The 24984-nt window shown below is 38.1% G+C and overlaps 3 protein-coding genes across 7 annotated transcripts; 2 read left to right on the top strand and 1 right to left on the bottom strand.

Moving 5' to 3' along the window:
- Positions 1 to 1237: 1237 nt before the first annotated feature.
- Positions 1238 to 13044, top strand: LOC103432451 (mediator of RNA polymerase II transcription subunit 33B-like). Of its 2 annotated transcripts, XR_011579547.1 has the most exons (13): positions 1238 to 1732; positions 2408 to 2518; positions 3091 to 3438; positions 3658 to 3977; positions 4083 to 4174; positions 4314 to 4668; positions 4896 to 5106; positions 5473 to 5587; positions 5660 to 5821; positions 5939 to 6596; positions 6704 to 6910; positions 7186 to 8573; positions 12875 to 13044. XR_011579547.1 is itself a non-coding variant. In XM_008370648.4 (12 exons), exons 1-12 carry the CDS (start codon positions 1410 to 1412, stop codon positions 8304 to 8306), a joined length of 4023 nt encoding a protein of 1340 aa, XP_008368870.3. In that variant the 5' UTR covers positions 1238 to 1409; the 3' UTR covers positions 8307 to 8741. The 2 variants fall into 2 exon arrangements, 1 of the variants encoding a protein (XP_008368870.3); XM_008370648.4 differs by lacking the exon at positions 12875 to 13044 and having other exon boundaries at positions 7186 to 8741.
- Positions 13045 to 16573: 3529 nt separating this feature from the next.
- On the top strand, positions 16574 to 20130 carry LOC103432443 (protein PALE CRESS, chloroplastic-like). Its single transcript, XM_008370641.4, has 7 exons — positions 16574 to 16791; positions 17004 to 17071; positions 18052 to 18246; positions 18405 to 18491; positions 18950 to 19000; positions 19260 to 19439; positions 19718 to 20130. The coding sequence occupies exons 1-7, from the start codon at positions 16674 to 16676 to the stop codon at positions 19949 to 19951; spliced, it is 933 nt and encodes a 310-aa protein (XP_008368863.3). The 5' UTR covers positions 16574 to 16673; the 3' UTR covers positions 19952 to 20130.
- LOC103432444 (isoamylase 2, chloroplastic-like) lies at positions 19555 to 23571 on the bottom strand. Of its 4 annotated transcripts, none has more exons than XM_070819422.1 (3): positions 23367 to 23566; positions 20172 to 22875; positions 19555 to 19927 (listed from the first exon to the last, which is right to left on the bottom strand). In XM_070819422.1, exon 2 carries the CDS (start codon positions 22823 to 22825, stop codon positions 20213 to 20215), a length of 2613 nt encoding a protein of 870 aa, XP_070675523.1. In that variant the 5' UTR covers positions 22826 to 22875; positions 23367 to 23566; the 3' UTR covers positions 19555 to 19927; positions 20172 to 20212. The 4 variants fall into 4 exon arrangements, 3 of the variants coding, with proteins under 3 accessions (XP_070675523.1, XP_008368864.3, XP_070675524.1); XR_011579546.1 differs by having other exon boundaries at positions 19756 to 19927; positions 20150 to 22875; XM_008370642.4 differs by lacking the exon at positions 19555 to 19927 and having other exon boundaries at positions 20089 to 22875; positions 23367 to 23571.
- Between the last annotated feature and the right edge of the window lie 1413 nt (positions 23572 to 24984).

Raw genomic sequence — 24984 nt, 5'->3', positions numbered from 1 at the left:
GAAACCCTAAATCCTAAACTCTAAGCTTCAAGATGAGCTGCAATGCTATATCAGGCCTTAGAACAATCCAAGCCTCCGTCTTAGCATGTTTGCTCTACGAGCTCATGACAACACCTAGAAAATATAATTGCTGGAGACATGTAATGGTCTTAACGCCCTGCAAGCAAGAACCAGAAGTGTCAGTTATGTTGGCATCACCCCCCTCTATGGTGATCACATTCAAGCGACGGAAATGGTCCACTGATCAGTTAATAAGCTTTGTGAATCCAACATGAAAGACTGGTTTGGTATTGATGTGTTTTAAAGAAAAAAATGCTTCTGATGTGCTGTAAGAATAAGTTCATTTTTGTTGCTTCACGTTTTTAGTTTTTTTTGCACCAAAAACTGTGAAAATAAGTTGTTTTTAAGTGTTTATTAAACACATTTTTGAGCTTAGCTTTTTTTTATACCACTTTTTATAAAATCACATCAGTACCAAAACAGCATTAAATGATTTTCCACATATCCCTGGTTAGATAAAGTTTGGTGAGTGACGTTATAAGGTAGCGTTTGAATGTGAGGAATAACATCTTCTGGTAATCTTAGACCAACACAAATAGACAAGGACACATCTTCTGAAGAGAACCAAATCAAACTGGACCATTCTCTACCTTTTCAACTAGATAAAGACTCGTGAATGAAGGAAGAACTTACATAAATGAACCAAAGGATTCAATGAAAGCATTACGAAATGGTTTATTTATTTGTTATAATTGATTGACAAAACAATTTTAATTTCAATCGATTTTTTTGTTGAGAAAATCTTTATAGAGTAATTTATAATATGAATAGTTCCGATCATAACATAAATTTTGTGAATATATCATGAAATATTTTAAGCAGAAACTCCACTTAGAAAGTTGAAGGTTCACCATAAAACCAATTGTAACATGGGAAGTAGCAAAACTTACTTATAAACCCATGCAAGGTCCGTCCTCCTATCAATGTGAAATTCATTCTCAACATACCCGTCACATATGAAGAATTTTCAAGCCTAACGTGGACAACACAAACAGGATGACTTGGTGCGCATATGGTCGTTTGAACGACAACCTACTCTGATACCATAAAAAAAGTTAAGGTTACACCATAAAAATAAACCGACAATGTAAAAAATAGCACAACTTACTTTCTATACAAGATCCCTCGTCTCGTCAATATATTAACTCTCAACACCTACCTTAAAAAAGACATAATTGATATGTTTAATTGTTTACCAGTCAAGGCAACGGAGAAACGTATTACTACCTGCTTCCAAAACTGACTTTACCGCTTTCTTTCCTCCTTCCTCATTCCAAATATTACTCAAATTCAAAATCCGAAAATATTCCAATCCAATAAAGCAAAACCTCAGATTCTCCCTCTCTTTAATGCAACCCCAATTTCCTCCGACGACGATGACGACGATGGCCGGGTCCGTACAGCAGGCGCCGCCGAGTCAGCTGTGGGACTCGGTGCTCCAGCTGACCAAGTCCGCCCAGGACAAGAACAGTGACCCGCTCCTCTGGACGGTCCAGCTCAGCTCCAGCCTCACCTCCTCCGCCGTCTCCCTGCCCTCCGTCGAGCTCGCCCACCTCCTCGTCTCCCACATCTGCTGGGCCAATCACGTGCCCATCACGTGGAAGTTCCTCGAGAAGGCACTGACGTTCAAGATCGTCCCCCCCATGCTCGTCCTTGCTCTGCTCTCCACCAAGTACTCTCTCACTCCCTCATTACATTCGTTTTTATGTTTCTAATTACAATTATTGTGTTAAAGTTACTATTTTTAGTTTATTGTTTATGGAGAGTGAGAGAATCTGAGATTGTGAAGTATTTACGATTTACGTTTTCGTGGGAAGTTGATTTTAGTAGATGAAATATCTGATTAGTTTCGATATTCGACTGTATGGTTGTTCGGTTTGAATGGTTACTAAAATGTGCGTGCAGGGGTAGGTAGATTGACAAATTATGTGAATTGATTAACCTAACTAACATTGCACTAGGGGATCGGCTTGTGCGAAATGTCCGAGTTACTTGTAAAGTTGTAATCTTTGTACAAGTTCAAATGAAAATTATGGGGCTTTGTGGCGTTACAGTTGGTAGTTTGCGGTTGAATTATGCTTCATCGTATGGCGGACAATGCTTTAATAATGGTTCAGAAAGGTATTATTGAATGAATAATTATTTAGGTAGTTAAGGTCTTCATGCCCGTAGAGTTTCTTCATTGAGTTGGTGTTGGTGGACGAAATTCATGCATGTGCCGTCTTGTGTGATGGATGGTCTTTCTTAGAATATAATGTTCCTTACAATTATGCTTAATCAACTGTTGTTATGAAAATGTACTTTTACATGTTAAAACTTACGTTCAGTGTTGTCTTGTTTCATACAGGGTTGTTCCAAATCGACAGCTTCACCCTACAGCATATAGGCTCTACTTGGAACTTCTTAAAAGACATTCATTTTTATTTGCTTCTCAATTGAATGGACCAAATAGTCAGAAGTAAGTTTCAAATTTTCTCCTTTTGTTGTACAATATTATTTCCCAATAAGCCTACCTTGAACTTGTGCTTATGTTACTACAAGCCATTATTGCAAAAAGTCTTGACAATAAAATCTTAATTCAAGGCTTCTTTTCGGGAAACAAACAAGTCCGTGACAATGAAATATTGTGCTTAGTTGTTCTTCCTTGACATTTTATCTTGTATGCACTCTTAGGTGCTTCCACTCTTGCCTATACATAAGAATGCAAAATGTGTATTTTATTTGGTTTCTCGATAGGTACAAGAATGTAATTTAAACATGACAGTTTGCACGGAGGCGTTCAGATTCCTCCTTCCCTCTGTTAAAGAAATGCTCTTTATTGATGAACTATTTTGCCCCTTTTGCCTTTCCATTTCCCCCACGTGCCCCTTTGAAAGAAACAGTGACTTGTAGAGAAGTTATTTGTATAACTTAGTGTCATAAACCAACCAAAGTCTTTCAACACCGTCTATGTCTACTCGGTAATTTCTTCATTTTGCTGTCTCATGCTTGTGTGATAGTTTCTAATAATATCTTTTGATGCGATTGCAGGATTATAAAATCCATTGATGATGTTCTACATCTTTCCCGGCAGTATGGCCTTCAAGTGTCTGAACATGGAGTTCTTATTGTTGAGTTTGTCTTTTCAATCATATGGCAGTTACTTGATGCATCCTTAGATGATGAAGGTTTGCTGGAACTTGCCCCAGATAAGAAGCCTAGATGGCCTACCAGGCCACAAGATATGGAAATAGATGGTCATGGTTGCTTTAATGAGACGAGAAGTGAGCAAAATGAAGGTTTGCAGAAAGCAAATACTGCCATGGCTATTGACATAATTGTGGAGTTTCTGCAGAACAAAGTAACTTCAAGGATGTTGTACTTAGCCCGTCGAAATATGTAAGGATCTTAACCTTTTCTCTTTTTTAATATATCCGCTTACTTTTTTTATTCTTGCACATATTTCTGTTAGTCATGCCATGTTTATGAGGGAGAAGTGGGAAAACAGCAGTTTGGCCAATTGCTGGTGTGATGCAATTTGACTAGTTTGAAATCTCATATCAGAGTTTGAAAAGCATCGTTGGTGTAGATACCAAACATATCACCTCTTCTTTTCAGGCCATCACACTGGGGAGGTTTCGTTCAGAAATTGCAAGTGCTTGCGGCCAACTCATCAGTTTTGAGGACTATGAACCATATAAACCCAGAGGGTCTTCTACAGCTGACATCTGATACCCGTCGACTTCTGACTCGGGAATGCAAAACAATTTCACGACAAGAATTTCATGCAGTCTTGTCTTCTGGGTCTTTAATGTCCTCTGCCTGTCAGTCTCACGGAATGAGTTCATCTGCTTTTTGGCTTCCCATTGATCTGTTTCTTGAAGATGCTATGGATGGATCAGAAGCAGCTGAAATTAGTGCCGTCGAATCCCTTACTGGTGCGGGCCAATTCTTTGTATCATAATCCTTCTATCATGCATACCTAGAGCTGATAAGATTCTAGTACTCCTAGCCAGCAATATTGATTTGAGTTAACGTTGCAGGTTTAGTGAAGGCTCTGCAGGCAGTTAATGCCACCACATGGCACAATGCATTTTTAGGTTTATGGATTTCAGCTCTTCGGCTGGTTCAAAGGGTAAGAATTGATGCGAACCAATTTGGAAATTTCTATCTAATGATTGATTGACATCTTGTTATGTGCTAGGAAGAAAATTCTCAAAATAGTGAGTCCAACTGACCTTTTATCACATTTTCCATCTTGATTGGTTTTGTAGGAAAGGGATCCTAGAGAAGGACCTGTCCCTCGTCTTGATACCTGCTTATGCATGTTGTTGAGTATTACGACGCTGGCAGTTACTAATATTATTGAAGAGGAAGCTGAATTGATGGAGGAAACGGAGGGGGATCATACTAACCAAAGGAAGGAACAGGCTCCTGGAAAGCGCCGCAAAGATTTAGTTAGCTGCTTACAGCGATTGGGTGATTATGAGACCTTGTTGACTCCACCTCAGTCTGTTTGTTCAGTGGTGAATCAAGCTGCAGCTAAGGCTATAATGTTCAGATCAGGCCTTACAGTCAGTAATGGATACCACGAATCTGTTAGCGTGAACGACATGCCAATAACTTGTGGTAAGAAATTAATTTTTCCTTCAGCCCAGCAATTTGATTTATGATGGAGTTTTGAGAAGGTATAAGATAGCTCTCGATTTGAGTATTCATTTGTCTACCATTATTATTTGGTTTTTCTCTAATTCTGCTTTCAAGACCAATTGTTTTTTCCTTCTTATGCTTAAGAGGGTTTTGTTCTGTTTTAACATCCATAATTCTCTTTTTGGTCCTGTTTATTTTTCTTCCAGTGGGAAACTTGCGGCATCTGATTGTTGAAGCTTGTATTGCGCGGAATATCCTAGACACATCAGCATATTTTTGGCCAGGCTATGTGAGTGCACGCAGCAACCAAGTGCTACGCAATGTGCCCAGCCAAGTGCCTTCTTGGTCTTCAATAATGAAGGGGTCACCTCTAACTCCATCACTGGGAAATGCTTTAGTTGCCACTCCAGCTTCTAGGTATGCTATTGTATCATTGCTACATTTTTTTATTTCTTATTTCAAAGTAATCTGATTCTACCATGTTTAGCCATAACAAAGAAGCAGGGTTGCGATTGATAGGCAGTGATAGTCACACTACATAAACATGATTTCTAAGTGGGAATCATGTATTTTGGGTCAATGATTTTTTTAATTTGTATCATTGTTTAGCTCATAACTTTAGGTACCAAATAATAACTATAGCATCCATAATTTATCTTGGCATCATGACCTGGCCTTCAGTTACCCCCTTCTTTTCCTGAAGCCAGGTATATCAGATACTCTTTTTTGTAAATTTACCCAGTGGTATGGCAACTGAATTTAAGCTCATGGGTTTGATGGAAGCTTAGCAGAAATTGAGAAAATATATGAGATTGCAGTCAATGGTTCAGATGAAGAGAAGATATCTGCTGCTACCATTCTTTGTGGGGCTTCTCTTGTTCGTGGATGGAATATACAGGTAGGCTCTCTCTCTCTCCTTCTGCTAGCCTCTACCGCATGTTAGTCTTATTCAATTCTTTGTCCTTTGCAGGAACACACCTGTCTTTTTATTATAAGATTGCTGTCACCTCCGGTTCCTGCAGATTACTCGGGGAGTGATAGCCATTTGATCGGCTATGCTTCATTCTTTAATGTCCTTCTGGTTGGCATATCATCTATAGATACTGTACAGATTTTCTCCTTATTGGGATTGGTATGTTGGATCCCTTATGGAAATAGTTAAGATTGCAAAAGTTCTTGTGTTATGAAGAAAGTTTCTCGAGGCCTTCATGTTTTCCAAAAACTAATGTTATTTGTCATTCACTTCTAGGTTCCACTACTTGCAGCTGCATTGATGCCTATTTGTGAAGTTTTTGGCTCAAGTGTTCCCAATTTCTCATGGACTCCTACAACGGGGGAAGAACTCTCATGCCACGCAGTGTTCTCAAATGCTTTTACACTTCTATTGAGGTTGTGGAGATTTGATCATCCACCTCTTGAACACATGATGGGCGACTACCCAACTGTGGGAATCCAAACTGGTCCAGAATACCTCTTGTTGCTGCGAAACTGTCGATTAGCATCCATGGGTAATTCAGTCAGGGATCGAATAAAAAGCAGAAGAGTTTCAAAATTCATCACCTTCCCTTCAGGTACCATTACCATGGATTGCTTTCCGAGACTGAAACTCTGGTACCAGCAACATCAAAAATGTATTTGCTCTACCCTGTCTGGGCTTGTACCTGGGACTCCCGTTCATCAACTTGTTGATGCACTCCTGACCATGATGTTTAGAAAAATAAATAGTAGTCAGCAGTTGACTCCAGCAACGTCAGGTAATAGTAATTCATCTGCATCGGGAACTGATGAGTCCTGTATTAGACTCAAGGTACCAGCCTGGGATATCCTTGAAGCAACTCCATTTGTCCTTGATGCTGCTCTTACTGCATGCGCCCATGGAAGACTATCTCCCCGTGAACTGGCTACAGGTTTGTTGAATACCCTTTATGCATTGATAGAAAAGCCGAACTGAAAGCTCGCCTGTGAGAAAGGTGTAGTTTAAGGTTTGTTAACTTTGTTGCATGCTTCATCTCAGGACTGAAAGATCTCGCTGATTATCTTCCAGCGACTTTGGGAACCATGGTAAGCTATTTTTCAGCTGAAGTAACACGGGGAATATGGAAGCCAGCTTGTATGAACGGAACTGATTGGCCAAGCCCTGCCGCAAATTTACTACTTGTTGAGCAGCAAATAAAGAAAATCCTAGCTGCCACTGGTGTTGATGTCCCTAGCCTCTCAGTTGGTATGTCCTTTATATTCTATAGCTTTGTGAAAGAACGTTTCTGTTTTTCAAGAAGCCTTATATTGTTGTAATATAAAAAATCATGATAACTTCTAATAGTTCAATTGACCAACTTGTTGTCGGTTGTACACTCATGATTGAAAGTGAATGTGTTCTGTCAATATTTCAGTTGACCAACAAATTTTAGACTAGGGAAATTGGAGCTTTGAGTTCATGCTGTAAACTTCTAATAGTTGTAATGTTAACACTTTAGGCCATAAATTTATTGCTTGCAGGTGGGAGCGCCCCAGCTACGCTTCCCTTACCATTTGCAGCCCTCATAAGTCTCACAATAACTTATAAACTTGATAGAGCCTCTGAACGTGCCCTTCATCTGATTGGACCGGCCATGAACTCCCTAGCTGCTGGTTGCCCATGGCCATGCATGCCGATCCTAGCCTCATTGTGGGCCCAGAAGGTAAAGCGCTGGAGTGACTTCCTGGTGTTTTCTGCTTCTCAAACTGTCTTCCACCACAACAGTGATGCTGTGGTCCAGCTTCTTAAGAGCTGCTTTACATCTACTCTCGGGTTAAGTTCCTCTCGTGCTTACAGCAACGGCAGTGTGGGTGCCCTCCTTGGTCATGGCTTTGGTTCCCATTTGTCTGGTGGGATTTCTCCTGTTGCCCCCGGAATTCTTTACTTGCGTGTGCACCGGTCTGTCAGAGATGTAATGTTCCTGACAGAAGAGGTGCTCTCTCTTCTAATGTATTCTGTTAGAGATATTGCAAATTGCGGGTTTCCAAGAGAGAGGGTGGAGAAATTGAGGAAGACCAAGCATGGGACGAGGTATGGACAGGTTTCTCTTGCTGCCGCAATGGCACGCGTCAAGATTGCAGCTACACTTGGGGCCACTTTAGTTTGGATATCTGGCGGATCGAGTTTAGTTCAATCCTTGATCAAAGAAACTTTACCTTCTTGGTTTATATCGACCCGTGGTTTGGATCAGGAAGGCAGAGAACCTGGAGGTATGGTTGCCATGTTGGGAGGTTATGCCCTTGCATACTTTGCAGTACTTTGTGGGACGTTTGCTTGGGGTGTGGATTCAGTATCACCAGCATCAAAGCGGCGACCAACGGTTCTCGGGCGGCATTTGGGATTTATTGCAGGCGCGCTGGACGGGAAAATATCACTGGGTTGTGATTGGGCTATGTGGCGGGCATATGTGTCAGGATTTATCAGCTTGATGGTGTCATGCACGCAGAAGTGGGTGCTGGAAGTTGATGTGGAAATATTGAAGATGCTGAGCAAGGGACTTAGACGGTGGAATGAGGAAGAACTGGCTCTGGCCCTGCTGGGACTCGGTGGCGTTGAGGCCATGGGCGCAGCAGCTGAACTAGTCGTTGAATGTGGGGTCTGAACGTCGTGGACGCGTGTAGGCATCCATCAGTGAGAAACTTACATACAGCGGGGATGCCATTGTCCGTTGCAGAGAAGTTCTTTCCGGTGAAAAGGCAACTTACGGACATGTGAATGTGAGGTCTGAACGTCGTGGAGGCATGTAGGCATCCATCAGAGAGAAACTTACGTACAGCAGGGATGCCATTGTCCGTTGCAGAGAAGTTCTTTCTCTTTGAAAAGGCGACTAACGGCCATGTATGTCTTGTACGATATTCCTTGTTGCGAGGTAGAGATTGGGAGTTCAAACCTTTTGCATCCATTTTGTTATCATAAATTTAACACGTATCGATTAATGATAAAAACCACAGAGACCACACACTAAGTGAGTGCTGAAGATTCATGAAAATTACAAAAGTGATTCTTTTATTGAATAATAAAATGTTTTTGTGTTCAACATTTTGATTGAAGGAAAATGAGATTGTAATAAAATAGACAAGCGCAATTCTCATCAAGTTTTTTTAATTTTTTTAATGTCTACCTGGGGTCACAGTGACATGTGGTTCATAGTCATTGTCCGCGTTGAGGTTGTGTCACATGTTAATGGAGGTTCTTTTGACGAAAAGCGTAACAAAAGTATGAAAGTGTCTCACAATCCTCACTTTAGTTATGAGACTAGAATGAAAAAAAATTTATGTATGCAATTTTAAAAACAACGGAACTTCAAGTAGTAAAGTGAGAATTACACAATAGTCAAATATATTATAAAAAAAATGAGATTGTAATAGAATAGTATCATATTTTTTCTTCAAAAATAAAAAATAAAACAACATTTAACACTGAAGCGAAAAATAACCAAATGAATGAATTATGTGAAGTAATTAGTACATGATGACGATTTTGGAGCGTTAATGATATGACAAGGAAACTATTTAACTCAATTTTACCGTATGCATTTTCTTTTTAAAAGATTAAACTACATTGCAGAAAGGATCCTCTAATATCCCATTATCATGTGGATCAAAAAGACATCAAAAGTGTTCGCGAATGGGAGAAGTCACATATGATGTAGTGGATCAGTCATTTGACCCTATTTTTTTTGTTGTTCTTTTATAGAGCGAGATGGAGTCAGATGCTTTAATTTAATTTTTTAATGTATGAGTCTGATTGAAAACTTATAGAATGAAAATTAAATCATTTTTAATTAATTTTTAATAGTTAATGTAACTAAGTATGGAGCCCAATATATTAATAAAAAAAATATTTGACACATCTGTAGGAAAAAAGAAGATTTAACATTTATATTCAATGAGCCACATCAACAATTAAATAAAATTTTGACATATTATACTTGACATCTATTTTGAACATGCCCTTACAAGTCATAACGAAAGAAAATTACTGAACCAAATACAAGATCGATAGAATAGCAAAAGTATCATCGGTTCTATAATCTATTCTATAAATGTAATTGATCCTATAATTTGGGAAGAAAAAAAAGTGATAGGAGTTTTTATTTATTTATTCAATTCAATTTACGGAGAGTTGGATGGAGACCTCAACCATAGAATACAAGCTGGATGGATAAAGTGGAAGAGTGCATCCGATGTGTTGTGTGACAGTCGTATGCACTGAAGCTTAAGGAAATTTATTATAGGAAGGTAATAAGGCCAGCAATAGTTTATGGCACGGAATGTTGAGGGGTGAAACATCAACACATACATAAAATGAGTGTAGCAAAGATGACAATGCTTCATTTTACGTGTGGGCACACGAGAAATGATAAGATTAGGAATGAGGATATCCGAGGTAAAGTAGGAGTAGCCGAAATTGAAAAAAATATGAGAGAAAATCGGTTACGGTGGTTTGGACATGTGAAACAAAGGCCTATTGACGCTTCGGTTAGAAGATGCGATTACGAGACAGAGATTAAAGGTCGAAGGGGTAGAGAAAGACTCTAAGAAAAGACTTAGAGTACCTGGATCTAACGAAGATGTGACACAGAACCGAGCGCAATAACGTTCTATGATTCATATAACTAATCCCACTTAATGGGAAAAGACTTTGTTGTTGCCTTCAATTCAATATATGGTAGACGTTCAATTTACGATACACACAACTCTTTTTACTTTTTACATTTAATTTTTAGCTTTCATATAAAAATAATTAAAAAACATAAATTAGTATATAAGAGGCAAAATAATATCAACTTAGGTTTAGTAGTATTCCTCTTCATTTATGACTCAAGACAATTCATGGCTTGTTAAGACATGTAATGCCCTGCATTCTGGCCACAGCTCATGAGGCTTGTTATGATATGCATTTGTCTAACACTTTGTCTACTATTTAGGAATACTTTTTAAAAAAAAAAATTCTAGGAATGAGTAGACACTGGGCCTAAAATTATTATTTTTTAAATTAATAACAAAACAGGACGTTAGTCATAATGAACGTGTTTTTACCGGTAAGAACACGTTCATTAGTAGAGCTAAAAATTTACACGTCTTACCGAAGAACACGTTTATTGGTAGAGCTGAAAATTTACAAGTGTTCTTACCAGTAATAACCTTTGTAAATTTTTAGCTCAATTAGTTAACGTGTTCTTACAGGTTAGAACCCTTAATATATAATTGCCTACTATGTTGTACTAATTTCCAAAAAAATAATTTAATACTCCGGGGTCTACTCTTTCTTAGATCCTTTTTTTTACATGTATTTTGCTAACACTTTGCCTACTGTTTCGGAATAATTTGAAGCGAGGCTAGTGTCAGGGCTAATAGTGATGTTTTGGCGTGCCACGATGCGAATATTAGCTTGTCAAAACATTAGAAAAATACATGGTATAACACACTAACCCTCACATCGTGGCACACCAAAATATCGTTGTTGGCCCCGACATGACAAGCGTCGCAAATTGTAGGCATAATGCATGTCATGACACACCATGCATTCTGTCAATAATTCGCGACACTTGTTATGGCTTGTCAAGACAAGTCATGGCTTGTAAAGACATGTGGCATGTCATCGTATGCCAACATCAATGTTTTGGCGTGTCACGATGCGAGAGTTAACATGTCAGAGTGTTAGAAAAATACATGGCATGACATGCTAACCCTCGCATCGTGGCACGCCAAAACATCTTTAGTGACCCCAACATGACAAGCGTCGCAAATTGTATAGAATGCATGTCATGACACACCATGCATTATGTTGACAATTCACAATGCTTATTATGACGTGCCACGATGGGAGAGTTAGCATGTCAAGACATGTTATGCCCTGCATTCTAGCGATAACTCGAGATACTTGACACACCCCGACCCGGAATGTCCACTAGGACTTCGAATTGAGCTGCACTGGCTTCGTCACCTGGCTCAAAGCAGATAATATCGTGCTACGACGGAATCGAGTCCGATATGTGGTGGGGGTCTGGGTCGGGATATGACATACTTAGGGGTGGAAAAAATTCTCAAAAATCCCAAACCGAACCAAACCGAAAAAATCCCGATCCCAAACCAAAAATTTCCCAAACCGAAATTCCTGAAATTTTTGAGATGCTATCTCGAACCGATCCCGAAATTTCGATACGGGATTTGGGATTGGCTTCTTGATATTTCGGGAATCCCATACCAAACCAAAAATATATAATATTAACTATTATATATATATATATAGATATATATTATATATATTATTCTTTTATAATTGTAGCAGTTTCTAATTCATGCTCTGCAACCTGGAATGCCCTACACCTTGTATATTTTTCATGTTCTATTTGATATTCATTTGGATTTTATTATTGCTGTTGTCATGGCTGATGATTTTAAAAGGCTTGATTCTTTTTTCTCTCAACAGATTGCAAAAAATGTTTAATTAATTTGAATTTTAACTCTGATAAAAACAGTCAGGCATGCTAGTGTTCGATTAAATGGTACGATTAAATGGTAGTGTGAATGAAATGACATTCCTAGTTCATGAATGTGTTCTTGAATTATATATTTGAAGAACAATTCATAATTTCATATTTCAATTTGGGATTCCTGAAAATTTGGTTTGGGATTGGTCTTCAAATTCTCGTCCCGAAAAATTTCGATTTGGGATTCAGGATACTATTTTCGGTATGGTATCCCATACCGAACCACCCCTAAACATACTTGTTATGACATGCATTTTTCTAACACTTTACCTACTATTTCGGAATAATTTTTTTTAAAGGATCTAGGAAACCAAATCATGGGGCCTAAATTTTTTTTATTGTTCATAAATTAGTACAAAACAGGACACTAGTCATATATGAACGTGTTCTTACCGATGAAAACACGTTCATCAGCGGAGCTGAGAATTTACATGTGTTCTTATCGGTAAGAACACGTTCATTTGTAGAACTGAAAATTTCAAGCGTTTTTACCGGTAATAACCTTTGTAAATTTTCAACTCAATAAGTGAACGCGTTCTTACCGGCATGTAGGCATCCATCAGAGAGAAACTTACGTACAGCAGGGATGCCATTATCCGTTGCAGAGAAGTTCTTTCTCGTTGAAAAGGCGACTAACGGCCATGTATGTCTTGTACGATATTCCTTGTTGCGAGGTAGAGATTGGGAGTTCAAACCTTTTGCATCCATTTTATTATCATAAATTTAACACGTATCAATTAATGATAAAAACCACAGAGAGACCACACACTAAGTGAGTGCTGAAGATTCATGAAAATTACAAAAGTGATTCTTTTATTGAATAATAAAATGTTTTTGTGTTCAACATTTTGATTGAAGGAAAATGAGATTGTCATAAAATAGACAAGGGCAATTCTCATCAAGTTTTTTTAATTTTTTTAATGTCTACGTGGGGCCACAATGACACGTGGTTCACAGTCATTGTCCGCGTTGAGGTCGTGTCACATGTTAATGGAGGTTCTTTTGACGAAAAGCGTAACAGAAGTATGAAAGTGTTTCACAATCCTCACTTTAGTTATGAGACTAGAATGAAAAAAAATTTTATGTATGCAATTTTAAAAACAACGGAACTTCAAGTAGTAAAGTGAGAATTACCCGATAGTCAAATATATTATAAAAGAAATGAGATTGTAATAGAATAGTATCATATTTTTTCTTCAAAAATAAAAAATAAAACAACATTTAACACTTTGAAGCAAAAAATAACCAAATGAATGAATTAGGTGAAGTAATTAGTACATGATGACGATTTTGGACCGTTAATAATATGACAAGGAAACTATTTAACTCAATTTTACCTGATGCATTTTCTTTTTAAAAGATTAAACTACATTGCAGAAAGGATCCTCTAATATCCCATTATCATGTGGATCAAAAAGACATCAAAAGTGTTCGCGAATGGGAGAAGTCACATATGATGTAGTGGATCAGTCATTTGACCCTATTTTTTTTGTTGTTCTTTTATAGAGCGAGATGGAGTCAGATGCTTTAATTTAATTTTTTAATGTATGAGTCTGATTGAAAACTTATAGAATGAAAATTAAATCATTTTTAATTAATTTTTAATAGTTAATGTAACTAAGTATGGAGCCCAATATATTAATAAAAAAAATATTTGACACATCTGTAGGAAAAAAGAAGATTTAACATTTATATTCAATGAGCCACATCAACAATTAAATAAAATTTTGACATATTATACTTGACATCTATTTTGAACATGCCCTTACAAGTCATAACGAAAGAAAATTACTGAACCAAATACAAGATCGATAGAATAGCAAAAGTATCATCGGTTCTATAATCTATTCTATAAATGTAATTGATCCTATACTTTGGGAAGAAAAAAAATTGATAGGAGTTTTATTTATTTATTCAGTTCAATTTACGGAGAGTTGGATGGAGACCTCAACCATAGAATACAAGCTGAATGAATGAAGTGGAATAGTGCATCCGATGTGTTGTGTGACAGTCGTATGTCACTGAAGCTTAAGGAAATTTTTTATAGGACGGTAATAAGGCCGGCAATGCTTTATGGCACGGAATGTTGGGTGGTGAAGCATCAACATGTACATAAAATGGGTGTAGCAGAGATGAAAATGTTTCGTTTTACGGATAGATACACGAGAAAGGATAAGATTAGGAAAGAGGATATCCGAGGTAAAGTAGGAGTAGCCGAAATTGAAGGAAAGATGAGAGAAAATCGGTTACGGTGGTTTGGACATGTGAAACAAAGGCTTACTAACGCTCCGGTTAGAAAATGTGATTACGTGACAGAGATTCATGGTCGAAGGGGTAGAGGAAGACCTAGAAAGACTTTGGAAGAGACTCTAAGAAAAGATTTAGAGTACTTGGATCTAACAGAAGATGTGACACAGAACCGAGAGTAATGACGTTCTAGGATTCATATAATTGTTCCCACTTAGTTGGAAAATGCTTTGTTGTTGTATTCAGTTCAATATATGGTAGACGTTCAATTTACACACAACTCTTTTTACTTTTTACATTTAATTTTTAGCTTTCATATAAAAATAATTAAAAAAACATAAATTAGTATATAAGAGGCAAAGTAATATCAACTTAGATTTAGTAGTATTCCTTTTCATTTGTGACTCCAGACAATTCATGGCTTGTTAAGACATGTAATGCTCTGCATTCTGGCCACAACTCACGAGGCTTGTTATGATATGCATTTTTGCAACACTTAGTCTACTATTTAGGAATAATTTAAAAAAAATCTAGGAATGAGTAGACACTGGGCCTAAAATTATTATTTTTTAAATTAATAACAAAACAGGACGCTAGTCATATAATGAACATGTTCTTACCGGTAAGAACACGTTTATTGGCTGAAAATTTACAAGTGTTCTTACCAGTAATAACCTTTTGTAAATTTTTAGCTCAATCAGTTAACGTGTTCTTACAGGTTAGAACTCTTAATATATAATTGCCTACTATGTTGTACTAATTTCCAAAAAAAATAATTTAAGGCTCCGGGGTCTACTATTTCCTAGATCTTTTTTTTTTACATGTATTTTGCTAACACTTTGCCTACTATTTCGGAATCATTTGAAGCGAGGCTAGTGTCGGGGCCAATAGTGATGTTTTGGCGTGCCACGATGCGAAGATTAGCGTATCAAAACGTTAGAAAAATACATGGTATGACACACTAACCCTTGCATCGTGGCACACCAAAATGTCGTTGTTGGTATCGACATGACAAGCGTCGCAAATTGTAGGCATAATGCATGTCATGACACGCCATGCATTCTGTCAATAATTCATGACACTTGTTATGGCGTCTCAAGACAAGTCATGGCTTGTAAAGACATGTGACATGTCATCGTATGCCAACATCGATGTTTTGGTGTGCCACAATGCGAGAGTTAGTGTGTCAAAGTGTTAGAAAAATACATGGCATGACATGTGTTAGAAAAATACATGGCATGACATGCTAACCTTAACATCGTGGCACGCCAAAAACATCGTTGGTGACCCCAACATGACAAGCGTCGCAAATTGTCGACAGAATGCATGTCATGACACACCATGCATTCTGTTGACAATTCACAATGTTTATTATGACGTGTCACAATGGGAGGGTTAGCGTGTCAAGACAAGTCATGGCTTGTCAAGACATGTCATGCCCTGCATTCTAACGATAACTCGAGATACTTGTTATGACATGCATTTTTCTAACACTTTACCTATTATTTTAGAATAATTTTTTTTAAAGGATCTAGGAAAGCAGATCATGGGGCCTAAATTTTTTTTTTCATAAATTAGTACAAAATAGGACACTAGTCATATATGAACTTGTTCTTACCAGTGAGAACACATTCATTAATGGAGTTGAGAATTTACATGTGTTCTTATTGGTAAGAACACATTCATTTGTAGAACTGAAAATTTACAAGCGTTATTACCGGTAATAACCTTTGTAAATTTTCAGCTCAATAAGTGAATGTGTTCTTACTGATAAGAACCCTTTATATAATTGCCCACTATGTTGTAGTAATTTCCAAAAAAAAAAAAAATTTAAGGTTCCAAGGTCTACTCTTTCCTAGATCCTTTTTTTTTACGTACATTTTGCCAACACTTTGCCTACTATTTCGGAATAATTTAAAAGCGAAACTATTGTCGAGGCTAATAACGATGAACGAGATATCTTGAGTTCGATTCTCGCCAAAGTCGAATTAGAACCATATTATTATGGCTCGTCCATTCTGAAGCTTAACCTACTTTTCAGCCCTTTAGCGTAGATAATATAGATGGTTAAGAAATAAAAAAAGGAGGCAAAATAATTTAAAAAAAGAATTATGGATAAATTTATCATTTTATCATTGAACAATCTTAACATGAAAAAAAATCAGTACTTTTAGAGTTGACGGTCAGTCTCGCCCTGTAGACACTCATCGAGTGAAAACAAGAGAAATGGAAGCGAGGGTGTTCCCGCTAACGTGCGCAGCGCCTCCACTTTCGCCGACGCCATCGTCATCTTCCTCGCATGCAAGGCTCTGGTCCTCTCAGTTGAAGCCAAAATATGTTTCAGGTGCATAACACAACCTCTCACTATTCACTCACGTCAGTTGGTTTTTGAAATTTGAACTTTTCTTTCTATTAAATTTGTACGCTTTCTGGGTTTTTAATTGGAGCTTTTGAACCTTTTCTCTCTGAATTTTTATGCTTTTCTGGATTTTTATGGCAGTTTTGAACCTTTTCTTTTCTGAATTTGTATGCTTTTTCTGGGTTTTTGATTGGCAGTTTTGAGGAAGAGCGTGAAAAAGGAAGAACCAGTATTAGAAGGTCTTCCAAAAGAGTACTACGACGATGTGAGTGCCCTTTATCCTTTAATTTAGCCAAATGGGTGCTCAAATTTCATGTTTTTCTGTGATTGTACGCAGTGGCGGATCCAGGATTTTAAACTCGGGGGTCCTAATAATAAAGGTCAAAAAATCTTTGGCTTGAAAAATCTTTCCATATTTCTTATTTCTAAACTACACATTTAACCAAAAACACAAAACATATACCAATCAACCAATAAACAAAAATTCCATCTAAATTTCAATGATAAAATGAGTATAAACATAAAACATATCAACAATTATATCAATAATAGACTAAAAATCTTCATCAATATCTAATATAATTTAATTGAGATTAGATTAGAATACCAAAAAACTTACTTGAATTGTGAACCAAATAGTGATGGCCTAGAGATATGGGGAGGTATGATATTAGAGTAATAAAATTATAATATGGGATTGAGTGTGGGATTTAAAATTTTAGGGTTTTGAAATCTGAGGAGTTGGGGATTGGAAATTGGATGAATATGTTAAAGTTGGGCATTGGGGGAAGTAGAAGAGAAATTTGGGTGAATATGTTATTGCATTGGGCATTGGGGGAAGCAGAAGAGCAGGAAACGGGGGAAGGGTGGGACAGTGGGGAATGATGTGGGTTGGGGATGGGATTTAAAATAATGGACAAAAAGTTTGGGTGGGATATAAAAAACAATTTAAAACAATTGGCCAAAAGCCAATTATTTTCTTTCTTCTCCGGTCATCTTCTCCGACGAGAAGATTTTGTACCTGCAACCGACACTGCACGAGGGGTCCTCGGAAAATTTCTAGCAGCGATTTAGGGTCGTTGAAGGGTCCTGGGACCTCTCAGGTCCCTCTGTGGATCCGCCACTGATTGTACGTGTAAAGTTTTGTATTTTATTTATGGGTTTTGCCGAATTCAGTAGCGGTATTTGTTAGCATGTTTTCTAGTTTTGGAAGCTGGAAGTGGAAGTAAGCTTTTTCTGAATTAGGAATGGCAAGCTCAGCAAAGGGAGAAGACGAAGGAGCTCAATCGAAGGCGCCAAGAGGAAGACGAAGAGGAGGAGAGGAAGGTTGAAGAGTATAGGGAGATTGGCATGAGATTGAAGGATTATCCTGAAGAAGATGTCCGAAATGCTCGGAAGCTGATTTCGAGCTTTATCAGAGCAGCTGAAGAAGTGGAAGAGGTGATTTCAGAAATCCCATTGTGCTAAAATTGGCTTTAGTCTTTTAGGAAGACATTCAGTTTTCACTGTGATCACTTTCAGTTTCTTAAGTTTGTTTTATTGCGTTTTGTACTTGTACTCGGACTGTGAGTTAATTGATGTTCATGATTTATATGCAGAAAATTGAGGAAGCTGCTGAGAAAGGGGAACTGACTGAACTTGTTTTGATGGTCATATGGAATCGCCTTGATCTCGCTCGACGTGATGTAAGTTGATGGGACTATGACAATTTCGTGGTTGTGCTGATGTTTGTTGATGACCAACACAGTGACCTATCTTTAGTAGTATTTGTAATTGTAAGGTTTCATTAGCTCAAATTTCAAACTTTTGCGGTGACATGATATCAGAATTGTGGTCAAGAAAATTTAATTTTTTTCCTTTAATTTTTTCATAACTTGGTAGAATATGATTCTGAAATAAACTGATTCAGAGCTATAGAAATGAAGTTTTCTGTAACCTAAAAGTCAGTGGCTGCCCTCTACAAACGGGCAATGGTTACTGATTGCTTGAGATCAACACACTCAACCTAATAAGTAGCTTGGATCAGTCTAATGTTATAGATAACCTATCACATTTTCCTTGCGACTCTTCAACTGTCGTCATCTCTCTCTATCTCTCACGCTCGCCAGCTTATTGATTTTGGGTATTTATGATCTCTTTACAGGATGAAAAGGATGTTATTAGAAGTCTCGATTTGCTATACAGAAGGGTCGAGGTACGAGCTGCTCTCATCCTATTCTATGTTCTAGCCATGAAATGTTGATTTTAGTATTTTGGAATCAGCTGTTAACCTTTTTATACTTTGATTCCATTCCAAGTGGGAGAATTTGAGCTATTGCAATCACTCAATGATTTCAGCGTAGAATATCTTACATAATTAGTATAGATTAGCGATAATACACCCTAACTCGTTGTGTACAATTTTATATTCTTCAAAGGCAATCAGAAAATTTGAGTTCTACTTAACATTTTAGGCTGAGATTTTGAAAAGGGAGGCTACTCCTGCCATGAGACTGCTCAACGATCTTTTGAACATGCATGATGGGTTCGATGGTGAAGGGTGGCTGAAGGAATGCAAAAAGCGCATGATTGATACTTTTCCACGAGAGGATCCATTTAGCATTCTTGTTCCAGCAGGATTTGACATTGATAAGGTATGATTCGAATTTGCAGACTGCAGACTTATTATGATTGATTGTTTCCAGATTTCCAGCAGAAAAGTTTTAATCTGTGAAGAAAAATATCGAAACTTGTAAACGGACAAGACAGTTTACACTTCAAAATGCAAATGAACATTGTTGGAAACAAATTTTTGTCCCAAAACAAGTTTTAAGTATTATCAGATTATTGATCAACTCATAACAGATGGTGATGCTAACGAATTTGTAACTGTTACGTCATTTTTTATTTGATTGTCTTTTTCCTCTATCAGCACGAAGGACCACTCAGGCTACCAGTTGAAGCTGACGATGCTCTGTTGAGGGTGGACTTTGTTAGAGAGGTCGATGCATTGCTGCAAGAGGTTCGGGCTGAGCAAAGTGAAGTACAAAATGCACAAGGGCTTGATCCTGAAGCCATTGCTAGTCGGTTGAAGCAGCAGGAGAAGCAACGTGCCATACGCTTAGTAGAATCCATACTAGACCTGGCCATTAATTTGCAGTGGTAGCAAAATTATGTTATATATATATATATATATAGAGAGAGAGAGAGAGAGAGAGAGAGAGGGGGGGGGGGGAGTTTGTAGCCTTTTCTTTTTTCTTGCCGAAGGGGAAGGGGTTTTTGGTTGCCTAGAAAGATCAAAGATTATTCAATGAAAATTAATGATTTTATTGCTTTAATCGAAAATTAATGGCATCGAACTTACAGGAAAAGGCTCTTGAATTTACATGGAATTTACAGCAGTGCCCTATGTGCTACTATACTGGAGCTACAAGCTTCTGGCTTCAAACAGAGCACAACTATGAGAGTTCATTTCGTAAGCAAATAAACCCGCCGGTTGTTCGGCAACTGGCTCGCCGTCAGTTGAGAAAAAACCTGGAAATGGAAGAGCCGTGTCGACCAAACGGAACCATCCCGTACCTTCCGGCAGTGGAGGCAGAATAACAGTTTCTGAAATATCAGCTGCACTGAAGGCAACAAATAAGTCACCCCATGAAGGGGAAGAATCGTCTCCTGATTCGTACGCTTCCTCTTCGTCTGCTTTCAACTTCATGGCAAGGAATTTGCTGGATGGATCTTCCCATTTGGGAGAAGATTGATCACTCCCGTACCAGTCTATATTTTCTTCTTTCAAGAAGTTCCTCTTCTGAAGTAGGTCGCTCCGCCTTATCCTAAACGAACTTAAAAATGCGATGAATTGTGTCGTTTGAGTAGCAAAACCTGTTCCCAGTGCGTTCCAGTCGAAAGCTTTTCTGTCGCTGTATGCAGGGGAACCACCTGCAGATTGTCCGTACTCATCTCCCATGTTAAGAACAGGAACGCCGAGTGAAACAAACAAGATAAAGAGAAAGTTCCGAATTTGTTTAAGTCGCCTTTCAAGTACAGCGGTTTTATTTGTAGGCCCTTCTTCCCCACAATTCCAACTCAGTTCTGCAGCTAGCTCAACACCACTGAAACTAACGAGGTCCACGAGAGGAAGTCCAGAGTTTCTGGAAATAAAGTTGAAAGAGGATGCTGGCCCTCGTCCATCTGAGAAGATGTCCCCGTTCCCACAAAGCCGTGTAGCAAGGTCACTGAGAAGACCCTCACCCCTCAGAAAGTTTCTCACATCATTAGAGAATTTCGTATTCACTTCTGCCCACCTCTTCCAGTGAGGAAAGCGAGTTTCCTTTGGTACCAAGCCACGGGGATCCCAACAGTCTGCGATGATCTTGGTCTTCGAGAGTAGAGGATCAAAAGCAATTGCTTCGACCAAAGGCGGACGAGATAAGTATTCACCATTAGACCCTCGCAACAGAGATGATGCATTTATAAAACAAAAGCCATCAACGTGAAACTCAGTCACCCAGTACCGAAGACTATCCAATACCATTTGTTGCACAACAGGATAGTTACAATTCAAAGCATTTCTGGCTTCCAAATCCTCAACCCCGTTTACGTGATAATACGATGAGATATCAATTCCTTGCATAGCTTCACCCTCAGAGGTGTGGGTGAAAACAACTTCCAGTAGGACCTCTATTCCGTCGGCATGAAAAAATTTCACCATCTCTTTCATAGAAATGACAGCTGATACAGGCCCTCTAGGAGGTCCGAAACAATTCATTGGTGAAAAGAAATGGACAGGAAAATATGGACCCTTTTGCTCATCAAATGGGAAAATCGGCTCTAACAAAACTGCATTCACACCGAGAGCTTTAAAATGCTCCAACTTCTCTGTCAAACCCGAAAATGTGCCTGCTATGTTAGTTGGTAGCTTACTAGACTTGTGTTTGGTGAAACGTTTCACATTCAACCGATAAACCACTAGTTTTTCCAGCGTTAAGTCAGGCGGAACATCACCAGCCCACTCAAAAGCAGGTTCCTCACATAGTCTTCCAAGATACTTCGACCCTGTCCCATGTGGAACTGATTTCGCAATGATCTTAGCATATGGATCCAGCAAGACATTCCCTTCATCAAATCTATAACCATAGCTCACAAAATCCCATGCATTTTCAAATGACGCATGCCAGATGTCACCTGATCGATTGACATATGGATCTAGATCGAGCTCCAACACAGGTTTTTCAGCTGTGGTCTCAGCATACAAGCATAAAACTACACTTTCTGCGTTTCTTGAAAAGATGGCAAAGTTCATAGAACCGTCATTAGAGAAAGAGACACCCAATGGAGCAGGACAGCCTCGACCAAAACCAACTGGAAAACAGAAATTTGTCTTCCTATGGCTTCTTATTTCCAAGTCACTCAAATCAGCGTCTGCGGGAGATTTCAGAACAAACGAGAGGTAGAAGGGGATTTGTTTAGCCTCAAACTCCAATTCGAGAGTAAACTTGCCAGAAGAAGTCCCAGTGAATGGAGTTTCAAGGGCAGTAGTTCTGTCAGCTGGGGTCGAACTTCTGAAATTCGAAGGCACGAAACTAGATGAATCAGCTCTATACATTCCCCAACTCAGTACTAGTCTCCTATCACTTCTGGACAGGTGCAACAATGAAACTTCGATATTCACAGCGTATTTGGCATTTCTCTTTCTAACAAAGACATTTACCGGATCCCCAGTGTCTGTCCTAAATAGATAAGTTGATACCTTGCCTACTTCTTCAGTTTCAGTACCGGTGGAGACTCTTTGCTCCACTGGCTCAACAGAAACTCTGGATGTAGCATACACTTTCCATTCACGGTCCCTTAGAGGCCTTTCCTTCAAAATTTGCACAACTTCTCGTAAAACTAGATTTCTTTCTGTACCCAATTTCACATAACCATGAACACCGTTGTTCCTGTGTCCATAACGATCAGTAGCTGTCAGCTTAGGCAATTCAGTGGTTCCACAATTCAAACAACAGGAGGCCTGTATTGCGATTGACAGCGGAAGAGTTGCCATCCTAGAGCCTCAAACACGAAGGTCTCCCTAGTCAAATGTGCACAGGCATTCTGTTCAAAAGAAAGCATATTAATTTTTCATTAAAAACAAACAATTTTTTTCCAAATCTCCCTAATATTTTGGACCCTAGCAAATCATCATCTCCTGAACAAACTTCTTAAATCACCGGCATTCGATAAAGAAGCATAATTTCCAATTTTTCATGCTGCAACATGAAATTGCAAATTGCAATGACAACATTTTACAGATAAATAAAAAAGAACAGGATCCATGAGAGTGGTCACAAATGATCAAAAACTATCAAATGATAAAAAATAAAATAAAAAAAAACTGTGTGAATCAAGAAAAGAAGCTAAACCCAGATTTTGGTTTGAGATAATCTAAGTTGGGTTGGTCATAATTCAAGTAAAAACAATAAAAAAATCCAGAAGGGTGTTCATAATTAATTGCATCAGCAGCTAATCAACCAGAAAGAAGATCATAAGCATTAACAAATTGAGAGATTTGATTACAACAAAGCGGGAGATATGAACTAACTTACACAATTAGACTTGCTCAGTGAGCATCGTACTCATGCAGAAGCAGCAGGAAGGGGAGGGAGAGAGAGAGGACAAGAGAGCTGAGAGGCGTGGGATTTCGGTTTTTGGAAAGTTGTCAGGATTTTATGGCCGCAGAGCGCAGCAAAGCCGATCGAGATCGAGATGGGTAAGAGTGAACTTGAATTGTTCCTATGAAATTGCTCGACCGTTCGATTTTTGCTAAAATTTAAACTTTGTAAAGATAATAATATTTTAACAAAAAACAATTATAGCAAATGATCATTTTGAGTGATACCGTTAAAACTTTCGTCTAAAATAAAATGTTTTGAGAGAAAAATTAAAGGACAAAAGTTCTAATGAAATTATCTAAATTAACAACACATGTAAAAAAGTTATAGAGTTAAATTGTCTTTATGTTGAATCATTTTCCTATTAATTGTGCCGAGTTCTAATAAAACTCAACACATGTCGGGTTATGCAAGATGTTAAATAGGGATAATATTAATGTAATTAATAGTAGGTTGCATGCCCGTCTTTAAAATTTCAACATATTCTCGATTACACTTGTTAATAAAAAAATAAACTCATGTTAAAATATACAAATGAGTAGACCTGACAAATGGCTCGTGTTTGTTGAATTCATATCGTTTTATCTTAATAAATCTATCGTGTTAACCTCGTTATCTTAATGGGTTTTTAATAGTTGATCCTATAATGGCCCGACTCGTTAACTGATCGTGTCGTTTCATGTCAGGATAATCGGTAATGCAAGAAGTTGTCTGGCCTAATGTCTAGAATGTGCAAACAATCGCATTTGCATCAATTAAATATTATATCCATTATCTTAACGGGTGATCCAACAACGATTCGATTCATTAACGTGTTCTTAAGGGGTGACCCGATAATAACCTGACTCGTTAACTAGTTATCTTGAAACCTGTTACTTTCATGTTATTTCGTGTCGTATTAATGGTCATAAAAATAAAATAAAATAAATTGTCACGCCTAGAAATTAGAACCCATCACCACATTGGCATTCTAATATTACAAATTAAGCCCCTACTATATATCCACATAACGATTTTGTATGATCCTCAATCCATTTACAAGAACGATTTCGTTAACCGGTTAATCCGAAATCTGTTATTTTCATGTCGTATTAACGGGTCATTAAAAAAATTGTCAGGCCTAGAAATTAGAACCCATCACTACATTGGCTTTCTAATATTACAAATTAGGCTCCTATTATATATCCACATAATAAATACTACTAATCCATGATCCTTATGCATTTACAAGAACGAGAAGAAGGCTTTGATCCTAAAAGATGTGTCTGCCGGAAGGAAAAACTAACTGCGAATTTCTGGACTCGCATCAGATTCGTGTTTACTACCCATTTGAGGCGTTACAAGAGGACTGCTCTCTTCTTCATCAATTTCTACTTCCTGCTTCTGCATCTGCCCTCTCTTGAAGACGGCGTGCACGTAAGCGTCCTTCAGATAGATAGGTCATCAAGTTCAGGTTTGGTTCCGTTGCGCGCTCGACTGTATCCGTCAACATTGCCTCCTGTTTTTCGCCAAACCAAGCACATCGAAAAAATGGTAATGCTAAGAATACAAT

The sequence above is a fragment of the Malus domestica genome, chromosome 03, assembly GCF_042453785.1.
Source record: "Malus domestica chromosome 03, GDT2T_hap1".
NCBI lineage: Eukaryota > Viridiplantae > Streptophyta > Magnoliopsida > Rosales > Rosaceae > Malus > Malus domestica.
The sequence above is the reverse complement of the archived record's forward strand: the minus strand, read 5'-3'. Positions and strand labels throughout refer to the sequence as shown.

Excerpts from the sequence above, each read along its gene's own strand:
- LOC103432451 (XM_008370648.4), top strand. The coding sequence starts at position 1,410 with ATGCAACCCCAATTTCCTCCGACGACGATGACGACGATGGCCGGGTCC. Across the intron at positions 5,107-5,472 it reads GTTGCCACTCCAGCTTCTAG|CTTAGCAGAAATTGAGAAAA; the intron begins GTATGCTATTGT and ends GTTTGATGGAAG. Across the intron at positions 5,822-5,938 it reads TTTTCTCCTTATTGGGATTG|GTTCCACTACTTGCAGCTGC; the intron begins GTATGTTGGATC and ends ATTCACTTCTAG.
- LOC103432443 (XM_008370641.4), top strand. The coding sequence starts at position 16,674 with ATGGAAGCGAGGGTGTTCCCGCTAACGTGCGCAGCGCCTCCACTTTCG. Across the intron at positions 16,792-17,003 it reads GAAGCCAAAATATGTTTCAG|TTTTGAGGAAGAGCGTGAAA; the intron begins GTGCATAACACA and ends TTTGATTGGCAG. Across the intron at positions 17,072-18,051 it reads CAAAAGAGTACTACGACGAT|GAATGGCAAGCTCAGCAAAG; the intron begins GTGAGTGCCCTT and ends TTTCTGAATTAG.
- LOC103432444 (XM_008370642.4), bottom strand. The coding sequence starts at position 22,825 with ATGGCAACTCTTCCGCTGTCAATCGCAATACAGGCCTCCTGTTGTTTG.